At 38.2% G+C, this 13,193-nt stretch overlaps 1 protein-coding gene across 1 annotated transcript; it reads left to right on the forward strand.

Annotated features, from left to right (window-relative positions):
- Positions 1-925: 925 nt before the first annotated feature.
- On the forward strand, positions 926-13,193 carry il21r.1 (interleukin 21 receptor, tandem duplicate 1). Its single transcript, XM_084944946.1, has 10 exons — positions 926-1,072; positions 3,863-4,068; positions 4,360-4,441; positions 4,697-4,808; positions 5,904-6,079; positions 6,517-6,653; positions 6,768-6,954; positions 7,128-7,203; positions 8,510-8,603; positions 11,359-13,193. The coding sequence occupies exons 3-10, from the start codon at positions 4,381-4,383 to the stop codon at positions 12,064-12,066; spliced, it is 1,551 nt and encodes a 516-aa protein (XP_084801072.1). The 5' UTR covers positions 926-1,072; positions 3,863-4,068; positions 4,360-4,380; the 3' UTR covers positions 12,067-13,193.

Below are 13,193 nucleotides of genomic sequence, written 5' to 3' on the forward strand. Positions count from 1 at the left end.
CAGGGACAAATGATGAGCACACATAATCGTTGATGCGAGAAACATAAAGAGCAAATGCATTTTAACAGATGGGATGGTGAATTGTTTAAGACATATCTACTACCGAGATGCAATGTTCTTCTTCTTCTCGTGTATTATTAACAGTTTTGTCACATGAAAGTTTGGGGCTATCCAAAAACAAAGGGACAGAGAAGGGGAATAACATCGCCACAAAGGACATGTCACGAGTTTCCCTGTATGACTGGGCATCAATCTTTATTTATACAGGGAAAATTCCCAAACCATACTTAGTTTTCTAGTTTAATCTTTTTTTACTTTCTTTCTTCAGCAACTCTAAGACTGAGCTCAGCACTTTACCAAAGTGTTTTTGTTTTGTTTTGTTTTTACTATAGATGGAATCATGAAATGGAAAAATCACACAATGACAAAAAGTATATTGCTGATTGGTACACACAGCAAAGAGTGTTGCACACTTGCAAAGTAAGAAGCAAGCTAGAAAGGAAAGGTGCAGCAGAAGGAGGAAGCTGATCTCAAGAGGTGAGGTCTGAGAACCTCTTTACCTCCCAAATACATGTGCAAGAAAAAATACAAATCATGACTAATATATAGTATAGTATTATCATTTTTTGCTTCAGCACCATATTTACTTAGTTTAACTGACATATTAATTAAATGTTTAATAGACATTAAATATTAACTTTTACTAGAGTATTTTAGATCCGTCTCCAGACATGCCAGAGTCTCCTGAATGTCTCTTACTAATAAAATCAAAGGTTGTTGCTGACTTATTTTGGCCCGTTTGTTACGGTGGAATTTGGGGGCTTTAAGGAATGTCGTTGCTATAACGAGACTGGACCACACATGGGCGCTGTGTATTTCATATAGGGTCTGTAAACTGATAGGAAGGGGCTGGTACGTGCACCAAAGGTTCTCTTCCACTTTTTGGATTCTCAGTCTGCAGAAAAGTTTGGAGTCAAAAACGTCCCAGAGTCTCCCGGTAGATACAAATATCGTGTCTGAAAACACGACAGAAGAGGTTCTCTTAAAAAAAAAAAAAGCTGCTAATAAATTGGTGAGTACATTCAACAGGTGATTACGTGAAATTACATGAATGTCAGGTGGTGGTGACGGGATGGGGGGGGGGGGGGAGAAATCATAGAGCAACATTTTAAAAATTAAAAAAGCAAAGAAAAGAAAGAACTGCTGGGACAAAACGAGTCTCACCATGAGTCCACAAAGTGAAAACGAAACGAGGAAAACATCGTTGCGGGCTTCCCCGGTGAGTACATGGACCATATCCAAAATTAGGTCTGCGCGTACTGTGAGAGTGTGTGGCGCGAAAAAAGGCCCGCCAGTAAAGTCACGCATGCATTAAAACAAAACAAAAAGAAAAACAGTTTTACATATTTAATTATTATTATATTTAAACTGTTATAATATTATTAAATGCAATTTAACCGCTGGCTTTTACAGCCGTGGTTCGTGTGCTACTATTTTCACATCTCTGATAACTGACATGGTGGCTCATCTAATGTGACCCCTGAACGCCTTTTATAAGCTATAAGCTGAACCTTTTATATTTGTTCATAAAAACGCAAATGTCCACGTAAAAGCTGGGAAACGCAGCAGAAGCAGATTTCAAGTGTGAAATTATTTTAAAAATAAGCAGTACAAGTCTGAATTCACTGCCTTTGCTTTTTTGCACATACTCTCTAGTTTCTAAGGAAAGAAGAACCAGAACTCAGTTAATGTGTTGATCAAATCAGCAGTTCACATTAAAACCTGGGGGGGTTTAAAGTGACGCTCATGTACAGCGCCCTCCAGTGACTATGGAGCGTTTGTGCAAGCCTCAGCAGCTGCGTGTAAACATTTCCTGATCAATCATTTTTCAATACAGAACAGCGGAGCAGTTTATTGGATTTAGGTTTTGAAATTTACAACAAGGTAAAATATAATAATTAAAGTATATTTTCTGACAGAGCAAAAATATGAAGAACATTACACTCGGTCACAGCCCAAGAAGAGGCGAGACCAGATAAAGTGGTAACTTCAAAAATTATACTTTATAAAAACATAATTAAATAAAAGAGTGTGTTTGTCAGTGGTGTAAAGCGTACACGTGGCAGAGTGTGTCTAAAACACAGAATCGTGCTGTTGCTAAGCTGGTGAACATCTGAAGGCTGGCTGTCACTGCAGGAAGGAAGACGCTTTTATATTGCTGCTCAGTTACCTGCTGCAAAACAAAGCACAGAACACAACAAACGAAGTGGAGATGCCTAGAGGTCAACACAGCTGTTATATGAATGTGATTCTACCCGGCACATCTATATACTGATGATTTTCTCTTGTATCAAAAACGTAAAGTACTTCTCACTATAATGCAGAGCTCTGGGAAATCTAAAAGGCCAGCAGGCCCACTGCAAAGACAAATCAACTGTCTTTTAGATTTATAAAGAAAGTGATCTACATGCAAAACACAACAGGATTGTCCTGTGCCGCTGAGTTGGAGTCTGAATTTTTATAAGTAAAAGGTCTAAATATACTATTCGTGTTGTGTGTTAGCAAAGAGGGCTGCACATCAGCTGGAAATTTGTGCCCGGTGTTTTCACTCCCATTTTCTCAACTGCATGATTTCATAAGATTAAACTTGGTAGATTTTGTCTAATCATGCTGAGAAACATGTGGACAGACAGACAAACCACACAGGAATTACAGGAGCCATCGTCACTTTTTTTCCTATTTACATTTAGGTGTCTAACCGCTAAATGGTGGTTAGTGTTTTGTTTGAGAGTTGCACTTGAGGAAGAGGAAGACGAGCAGTGCTGCTTTCAGTGAATGCTCGGTTTGCTTGTCAAAGCTCCATTTTGCTAATAATTTGGCTTTACCCCTTACTAACCTTTAGACTCTTCAGACAGAGTAATAAAGAAAGACATATGACTGTGCAAAAGTATTGTTTATTGTATTATGCACGACTTCCCTTGCACATCTTTTGCATAGATGACACATGTTTCTTTTTTTTTTTATTTGCCTGTCCTGTCCGGCACTGGAGCAATCAGAATTATCATCTGAAGGCTTTAGAAGAAATCATGGGGTGAAGTGATATTTTAAGCTTTGCTCTGTTCCACTGACTCTTTGTTATTTTTTTCACTTTTTTCTATTTTGTCTTTTAACCTAGTTAAAGACACTGCAGATGCTTGGCTTTGTGTAATTGTGTGGTAAAATGGCATTTGGATTTGACTAATATTGATACAATGACATTAAATAGACATGTCTGCACACCCACACAGTGATGTCAATCTGATAACACCCTCTGATATAAAGCTTGATACTGTGCTCTTTTATATTTAAGATAATAAACTGTTTACACCTGGAATGTGACTCGAGAAAGCTGCTATTAAATGGGTGAGCTGCAAACATTTAGAGCTAATTTGATTACTGAAAGCGAGTGCCGAGGGGCTCAGCATCAGCATTATGACTCATATGGCTAGACGTATTGCAGTTTGCTGGAATCTTCTAAAAAAGCCCCAATTAAGTGTTATTAGGTGGTAAGTAGGTGTGTGATGGGGTCTTTTGGAAGGTGTCAAAATTATTACAGGAATGAAACAGATTTTTGGTTATGTTTTGAACAAATGATGCATTATTAAAGTTATATTATTATATGATATTCTTCTAAGAGTAAAACATTTTACGACAGTCGGTAAAAGAATAAAATGTTCTGGGGTTCTAAATATGCTAAAATGAATTCACCCCTCGGTCTTCAAAAATCTATTTTTGTCCTGCTGTTTGTTAAAATTAGGTGACACAAATATGGCAGCATTGTCTTGATGATAATTTCAGTTTCCTGTTGACGTTTTCTCTCTAGTTATCTGTTGCATATTCATAGTGGTGGGAAGCACCACACTGACTCTGCTCAAAGAGTCTGAAACCACATCCTTAGTCACGCTTGTGACTATGACGCCCGACAGCCTCAGCTTTGTTCCGCTTGGCGTTCTCACACAGACATCAGCGCATCTGTGACTCTGACGCTTCGCTCACCGGTAAAGTTGCTGGAGTTTTAATTAGAATACGGTAAGATCATAATTTATTTTTCTCTGTGAAAAACTGAAAATGCCAAGATTATGATCATCCAGTATTAATTTGATTCTTTTTGGATTTTGAATTTGTTAAGAAAAGTATACACTGTAGTGTTCTTGCTAAACCTGACGCTCATCTCGTCGGATATTCACTTTTAGCCACTTACTCACTTTGTCCAAGTTTAGAAGTCAGTTACAAAAAAGCTATTTATTTATATCTTTTTAAAACACTTTTTTTCTGCCACACAACCACAGCTTTTTCTAAATTCTTCTGTGTTTAATGCAGCTGTTAGCAGCGGGTGGCCCCATGGCTCCCCAACATGTGTTCTTTTTCTTGCTGTGGCGCCTCGCTCTTGTCCTTCATGGAGGTAAGCAAGCTCTTTGTAATCTTTTTGTTTTCTTACTTCATTGATTTCTGTAGTTATTGATCCATTTATTGTATTTCGGATGCGCTGACTGTACGCTGTGGGTTTGTCTTGTCGTGGTTTTTGTGGCTACATTTTTTATTAAAATTAATTTCTTCAATTGAGTAAAACTGAGTAAAACTGCAAAAAAAAGAAATGCTTTGATTTTGAAGAATATTATTAAACTGGAAAACTAATAAATATTAATGTTTTTTTTAGCATCTGCATCATTTTGCAATGTCACCTGCTGGACAGACTACGATGAGTTGTTGAACTGTTCGTGCGCAGCCTCTGTGCCGATGAATCCCCTTAACATCAGTGTCATTTGCAGGTAAAAGTTGCAGCGTGGCTATTGTTTGAAATGATTGATTGGTTTATGCATTACCAGCTTCAGTAACTTTTTTATGGTATAGATGTGTTGTCAAATTGTCCAGTTTTAGTGCATAAACTGATTTTCATCTATTTGCCATAGTTGGCATGAGGAGCTGATCGACCAGTGTTGCATTTATACCAGTGTTTATGAATTAAAATACAACAATAATAGGCTATCTTAGACTTTATTTCTTGGTCAATCTAACCACAAGTGGACACATCAGAACTTTCTTGTGTCATTTGGGTCCAAAATTCCCTGACTCGGTGTCATTTCAACTAGAAGGTCGAGGATCTCCCCTGTACACTTTGCTTAGGGAGAATTATGCAAAAAAGTTTTCCCATCTAATGTGTGTGTAGCCCTACAGGCCACTCCAACTGGTGACACTGACATCGCAATTTGTGACTTGCAATAGGGTGCAGGAGATGCCAATGAAGGACCACCACGTCCTGCACTGATGACGTATTTTGTTGTTGGGGTCTCGTTGGGGACACATCAGCTTTTAGTCTACAAAGCAACCCTTACTTAGCCTATTGGTGGTTGTTTACACTTGTACGAACAGCCGTCTCCGTGTGAACTGATTGCCCAAGATGGGTTTAAAACAAGTGTAAGCCTTTAATCTTTATCTGTATTTCACAGAAAACAGGTGGCACGAACAAACATTTTTAGATTTATGTCTCATTAAAGAGACAGTATGTAGCATACAGTGTATGTACCAGAGACAAACTGCACTCCCTGGCAGCGACACTGTTTCAACACCACTGAAGTTTTAATCGCTTTAGTTCATATTCATTATATTTATTAAATATTTAGCGCTCCTCAGTTGATCAGTTGATGCTTTTCTTTTTCATATATGATAATACAAATAAAAAATGTTTGTGTTTTTAAAAATCACTTTAAATATTTAACAGTGGGCTTCAAAAAATGTTAATGGGCTAATGAATATTTATGTTTTTATTCAGGTATATTTTGCTTATAGAAATATTAGCGCACGACTGAACCACCTGCAAATCATCAGGACACCATTAAAAACAGTCAGTTTTGTTTTTTTTTTAGGGGTGAAGATGCAGACGTTGATGGCAGCTGTGTTATCCGACCGCCTCAGTCCTGGTGTCAAATTGATAAGCCCTTTATTGATGTTGCATCAGTTGGAACAGTCTGCAGCACGACAGTCAGTGAAGAAGGCAGCTCATTCATAAATGAGTCATCCAGCTGGAACCTGAGTGAAGTGGGTAAGTAAAACTGATAACTCCTCAGTCTGACATTTCACTATTTGTCATCTCTGCTGAACACATAAAAAAGTCATCAAAACTGTTACAGAAAACAGCCTGTTGGTCCTCCAGTGACATTTCAGTGGCATCAAAATGTGTGTTAAAGACAAATTAAGGCATGTTAAATATGTTCCCTATTTTGGTTATAGGCGTATGGTTATTGATCACCTTCCATACATTAAACAATTTTCAACACAGATTGAGAGTTCAGAAAATCCAGAAGTTACAAGAATCATTCTGGCAACTTTCCCAATTTACCCGAATTGTTGTTTGCCGGTGAATGCCCACCCATCTGTTTTATACTCGAAATTAAAACAAAAGCTAAAAATAATGTTCAGCTGCCATTTCTGGGCATGCACACATTTTCATAATATTCCCCTGGGGCTTTGTTTTCACAGTGAAACTTAAGCCTCCTTTAAACGTTCAAGTTGAAAATGCAGCGGAATTCTACAACATAACCTGGAGCCATGACAGCGCTGCCGCGGACTGCCTCAGATACAGAGTCCGCATAAGAACGAGCGAAAACTTGTTGAAGGTAATATAAATATAAAAACCAATAACTTGGACGTGAGATTGGGAAAAAAAAAAACATTACTGTGAAATTTCTCTGCTTACAAAATTCTGATGTTTTTTATTTTGTTCCTAACAGGATCCAGTTTTCTCCAAGGAAAGAGTGTCAGAAATGCAAATTCTGATAAACCACAATGAACTACAACCACATACCAATTATACTGTGGATGTTCAAGCCACATTTTGTCCTACATATGCCCTTCAGGGTCCATGGAGTGAATGGAGTTCCACTACAAACTGGAAAACAGAGGCGTTAAATGTCAAAGGTAGCCTTAATGTTCAAAGTAGCATCAATATTGAAGGTGAAAGCTTATCCGAATTTATTTGAAAGTGTCTTATGTGTTTACGTTCTGCATGTGTCTTCATGCATACACTTCAGTAACAGGAAGGGTGTCATTTGTTTGTCTAAGACTAAAAATTTTAAATGCCTTCTTTCCAGGTACTTGTTGGCACGTCTTCCTGCCCATCATTATTGTCTTCATTTTTTGCCTGGGTCTGTGTTATTCACAGAAAACGTAAGTATTTGAAACACTGTTTTGTTTGTCTTTTCTTTTTTAAACCCCAGCAAACAATCACGATTAAAAACGTAATCGTTTGCATTGTCAGATTTCTGCTGAAACTTCATTAATTGCACAAAAAGAAATAACTCGGCAGAGTTGAAACAATTTAATACTGGAGGTCAACAGTAACGCTTCCAGTAAATGATTAACAAAGCTTTAATCTGCATTTTCCTGGCATCACCTCCCACATATAGAAAAACCACTGCAGCGTGTACGTGTGCAGCTCTTGCACTGAAAAGGCTAGCAGACATAGGAAGTTATGCAGAGCATCAGTGTCAGAGAACCGAGAACACCTCGCTTATCAAGTGCACACGGTTACAAGAAACCTACACAAGTTCACAAAAGCACATGAACTCTGTGCTTACATTTGTTCTGTTTGTTTTTTTGCTTTCTCTTTCTTACCTGTTTCAAATAATGATGATGAAATGTTCTTCTCAGTGGAGTGATCACACCTTTTGATATTGGGTTTTTGAAATTATTCTAACGCATCTCTCTCGGGTACAGATGAATGGCTAACACTGTGCCAGTGGCTAACACTGTGCCAGTGGCTAACACTGTGTTAGCCACTGGCACAGTGTTAGCCACAGCTGAAAGTGATTCTACACTGATAAACGTTGATCAGTTTTAGTAGAAACTGTTTCAGGGACAAACTGTTGGATTCAGCTTTGTTTATTTTAAACCTGTGGCTTGTTTTATACAGAAAAACGCTCCAAGTGACACGACATGTGACATAGTGTCACATGTCGTAATTATTGCAGGGAGCTCTATAATAAAAAAAAGTCCTTTATTATCATTCCAGCCCAGAGAATCCTCTCAGTTTAGGCAACAAACAATGCTGAAACGTGCGTCAAAGTTTTCCTCGTCTTACGGCGGTAAAGAATCTAAATCCAGACAAGGATTAGTCGGGTCAAGTCGCAGCGCTGTTAACAACTTTCAAGTGTTCATTTCATAGAAAGGAAAATTTTCTCTACTACTAATAAACTTATCATTATGTCTTATAGATAACAAATAGTCAAATAGCAAGATGTGACTAATGAATTCTGCTTAACTCTGTACAGTCTTTCACATGAAATCTGTTGTGTTATCAGTATTTCTAGTTTGTAACTGAGAGAGCTGTTGCCTTTGACCACAACTTCATAACTGCTCAGCTCACGTACTGAAAACGAAAATCGCCTCCATAAGACGTGACACTGAGCTATAAATGTCATTTTTCCTTCTCTGCCTGTTGTTTGGTTTTAAAATCATTTCACATTTGTCTCAGGTGTTGGCAGAGAAAACTTCAGGTCATTACGTACATCCCGAGCCCGGATGAGTTTTTCAAACCCCTGTATCACAACTACGAAGGGAATTTCAAGGTAAGACAGCAAAACAAGGTCACTCATTGCGTTTTGTGTGTAATTTCCAAATTAAGCCAGCAGGTGCTGCCACAGGGGGACTTTCTGCACATCTGGACCCTGTTATGTGGGACTTTCCCCAGACTTCACACTAAGGGACTCCGTGATGTGAATGAGTCAGTGTGTAGGGGCTTCAAGAACCTTTTCAGATATCAGTATGAAATCTTGTGGGTTGATATTTGTGTATAAAAGTCAAACCTGTTCCACCCCAGTGGAAAATACCACCGGTAAATCTATTTTGATCTTTGATTTGACATAGTATTAGACTAAAAACAGCCTGCTCTTCACCTGAAAGGCACACAAGTGAAAAGGTTGTGGTTTGCACTTTTGAAATAGTTTTGCTGTTGCTTTATGAATCGCTTCATCTTCTATTACCCTGTGTATTTACCCTAATGTGATTTATGCTATTTTTCTTTCTAAGCTTAGGGAAATGTTGATCATTATTTCTTACAAAATGCACTCCCTTTTCTTTATGTCAACTCATTTCAAATCCAAGCAGATAGTCTGCACTGTATTTCTAAATAGCTGGGTTAAAATGTCTCTTACATAAAACACCCTATCATGTCTGCTTTTGCTTCTCATTTGCTGCTTCTTTAGAATACAAACAATCCAGTACAGCAGCTTCACCACATCTCGTTTATAAATGAGTGTAGAGCACATTGAAAGAACCTGCTAGTATAATTTAAACATACCTTTAAAATAAACAGGCCCCTGCAGTGTGTGAGTCTGTCAAAGTCTAAGACCTTTTACCGCAGAACGGTTCTTCCATTGCAAATGTTCCACATCTCCAGAAAGTATAAAATTAGCCCCACAGCAATCTTGGTGACAGACCAAAAAAAACCCACACCTCCGCCTCAGTTCTCACTCTAGTTGATGAATTTCACCCGAGTACGAGCAACAAGTCGAATTTATTAGCTTTGGCCGTGAATGCAGTTGCACACATTGTTCAGTAGAGTGCGCTGCTGCAGCAAATGTCAGAAACAACATCAGGCAAGAGGAGATTATTCTTACTTGGTTTGATAAACAGTAATTCTTTTATTTAACTTTGAGAAATGTAGCTGATAACATACAAGATATAGTAGTTTAAAATTACAACTTTTAAGTTACTTATTTAAACCTATTTTTACAGTTACTTTTGTTTTGGAAACAGAGTCAATGTTGACTGCATACTGTCCCGCTGTAACTCTTTATTTGGCACCAGTTCTTATCAGAAGGTGGCAGTATTGTTATAGGTAATTGAACCTTTTTCGGGGGGGGGGGGCTTAAAACAAACTTTACTGCAAACCACATTCACCTATTCCCACACGCTTTCATATAGAATGCCTAGGGTGCTTTAAGCACTAAACAGAGTTGATTATTTTGCTCAAGGAACATTTGAGGAGTGGGGCTTCGCACTGCTACCCTTCTAATTGTTGGGTAACCCACTCCACCGCCACTTCCCCACTTTTTAAGTTCTTAAAAACAATCTTTAATTTTAAAGACAGTGTAGTCTTTTTCCTTTCTTTCCGTCCTTCTTTTTTTTGACTCTGTAATACGTCTTTCACTCAGATATGGTTGTAGTTTGTTTGCAGTGTCTTTCACCCTTGTGGTGCAGAGTGCTTCCTTTCTCTCAGCGATTTTAAAAAGATTGTCGTGCTGAAGAGCTTTTTTTCCAGGATGTGGTGGCCTATGCTTTGAGAAACTGATTCATGCTTATCTGGCCATCAGCTTGCTGCAAGCCAGTGGTAATTGCAGAAAGTTTACACCTCATTGACACGTATGGGTTGCTGTAAAGTAATGTGCATTTTAAGAAAGAGACATACTTTAATAGTGCATTAAAGTAAGAATCACAAATATTTTCTTAGAGCATAGGACATATATGCTCCTTTTGAGCTACTCCCTGCAGTCTTTCCACATGCGACTAGTCACAGCTTAATTCCTGTTTGTCTAGTTTGCTAAAAAAAATAATGATTTCTAATGGCTAAAATGTCAGATATTCTCAAACTGTATTTGTATTAGTCGAAACAAAAAATTTCAGGACCTGTACCATTTTAACATTTCTGGTCCTGGCACTAACAGTTAAATCTTTTGATCCTGTGAAAGCCCCAGACACTTAGGTACTTGTCCGGATGTCTCAACCACACTTGCAAAAGAACCTAAGATAAGGACAAGGTTCTCAACATTAAAGCAAACTTGTTTTGCTTTTTTAAAAGGTGATTTTTAATTAAGTATTAGTTCTTTGGTAAAACATGGTAACAGTGAAAATATTGAAATCCATTATCTACCACAAAAGTCAAATGAACTGATATTTCCGCCAGCAGTCTGGCAGCTTTGCTCTCCTCTGGGACCTCCCCATCCTTCCACATACATACACTGAAAGCTGGAGGTGGGGAGAGAAACGGCAAGACCCCCACACATTAGAGCAATGATAATAGATATGATATTCAAATTCAAACACTTCCTGAGTGGAAAAGTGGATGTAGTGGGTTGTAAAGCAGCTTCTGCACAACCTTTTGGATGTGCAGAAGGGTAGCAGCATGCTTGGCAGGCACTCACACTGCAGCCAGTGAATGACATTGTTAGGAAAGAGAGAAAGAATTTTAATTCTCATGCAAATCTTTTGGTGCAGACTGTTTCCTTGAGAAGATGACAAAGCACACTCTTGAACATTCAACTGACACTTTTTAGCATTTCTTTAGTCCAGCATGTTGATGTTTTCCCCTTTTTTCTCTTACAGGAATGGGTGAAGCCTGTATTCAGTGAGTATGATTACCTGAGGATCAGTCCAAATGTTCAGATGATGAGTGAGAAGCAGCATGACATACTTCACTGGAGCGACGAGAAGCAGCGAGACAATGAGGACAACGAGACGAATCAAGGTGGCGACATCCACCACATGCTGCAGCCTCACAGCAACATGCTGCTGCACTTTCCAGACGGTGACAGTTCACAGGGCAACAGCCACTCCACTGGACACATCTCCATCCATACTGTAACCTTATCTGGAGAAGATTTTGATGAGGAAGTTGCATCACAGAGCTCCCTAAGAAGTTACCAAGATGGGGCAAGCTTGGGCTCCTTTGGGGAAGACAACAGAGAGCATGCCAGCTATGATTTAGAGGAGCCTCACATGTCCAGGATGGACAGACAAAGTGGGGTATTACCACAGCATGAAAACCGCATATCCAATGACCTATTAGTGGAAAACCTAAACTTCCAGCCTCACGATCAGTTTAATGAACCAGAGAGGGTATCCCTTGACTCATTTGAGCAGTCAGAAGATGGCTACCCTCATGTGGACCTGGACACAATTGATAGTGGTTTTGGGGAGTGTGGCAGCCCCGGAGCATCAGACTCAAATACAGCAGATCAGATCAACTCTGATTTATTTCATCAGCACACGAACTCAAATTCAAATTATGTCAAGCAGTGGATGATAATGTAGCACTATTCAAGAAGACTCAAGCCACCTGGAGAATGAACTCCATGAATCACAATGATTCAAAGTTGACTGACTGCTACCGTTTCAGATTGTTGGGCCGTGGGGCACACGTTTATTTAAGACTTGGATTTGTTGATGATATTTGAATTAGAAAAAGAACCTAGTTGAGTGGTCATGCTGTAATGTTGTGTATTTTTATAGTCTGAATGTTTTTTTTTCTTGCACTATAGTCTTGTTCCGTTATTTTAAAAGAACAGCTCCAAGGGAGAGGAGAGAGAGAAAGAGACTCTATGCCTGAAAATATCAGTAGATAAAAATAAATGAAATAAATAATATTTAATAAAAATACAGTGATTCTGTGAAATGCAAATTCATTTACATACATACTTATAAGTGTTGATTTAATTTAATAATAAAATGCTGCAAAAGTCTGATTATTTCAATGCTGACTCAACAGAATTTAACAAATCATCAATCAAAATTCTGCTTTGATTTAGATTGCCTGAACATTTTTTGAAATCCAATTATTTTCTCATGGTCATGCATGCTTTGTTAGTTTGTTACTATCAAAGCATGCTTTGTTAGCATGCATGCTGCCTTATCAAGATATTGATAATGTCTGTTTTCTTTGCAAATGCATTTTGGCAGAAACCACTGAAAGTCCTGCTTTGTGCAATGTCAGACAAAAGTGCAAATTTGGAGCAAAATGTTATCTGAGGATGATTATTTCACTAGTCTTCATCTCATTCATCAGCAGGAAGGAGACAAATGCGTCAGAAAAACTTCAACTCCAGTTGTATAGAGTCTGCTTGTGTGTCTTTTCTTCAGACTTTGTGTTTCACTTGAAAGTGTTAAATGTAACTTCATCCATATTTAAAACAGTTTAAAACATTGATCAGTAAAATAAAAGTGTCAACACAATCAATGAATAATAGATGAGATGTTCTATGGTAAATGTTTTTGCATTGTTACGGAGATGTCATTGCACCTCTAAATTTAATATTGTGTCAATTTTGCATCATACAAAGTTTAAGCATGAAAGTGCAGTTCAGACATAAGTCTGAGAAAATTTGTAATACATGTTACTAAATTTTTAGTATCTTCTGCAAAAATGTATTGGGTTAAAGTAA

This window comes from Perissodus microlepis, chromosome 11 (assembly GCF_051167445.1).
Source record: "Perissodus microlepis isolate ML-2025 ecotype Zambia chromosome 11, ASM5116744v1, whole genome shotgun sequence".
NCBI classification, from domain to species: Eukaryota; Metazoa; Chordata; class Actinopteri; order Cichliformes; family Cichlidae; genus Perissodus; species Perissodus microlepis.

Coding starts and splice junctions, on each gene's coding strand:
- il21r.1 (XM_084944946.1), top strand. CDS start 4,381: ATGGCTCCCCAACATGTGTTCTTTTTCTTGCTGTGGCGCCTCGCTCTT. Junction 6,080..6,516: donor CTGGAACCTGAGTGAAGTGG/GTAAGTAAAACT, acceptor TTGTTTTCACAG/TGAAACTTAAGCCTCCTTTA. Junction 6,955..7,127: donor AGAGGCGTTAAATGTCAAAG/GTAGCCTTAATG, acceptor CCTTCTTTCCAG/GTACTTGTTGGCACGTCTTC.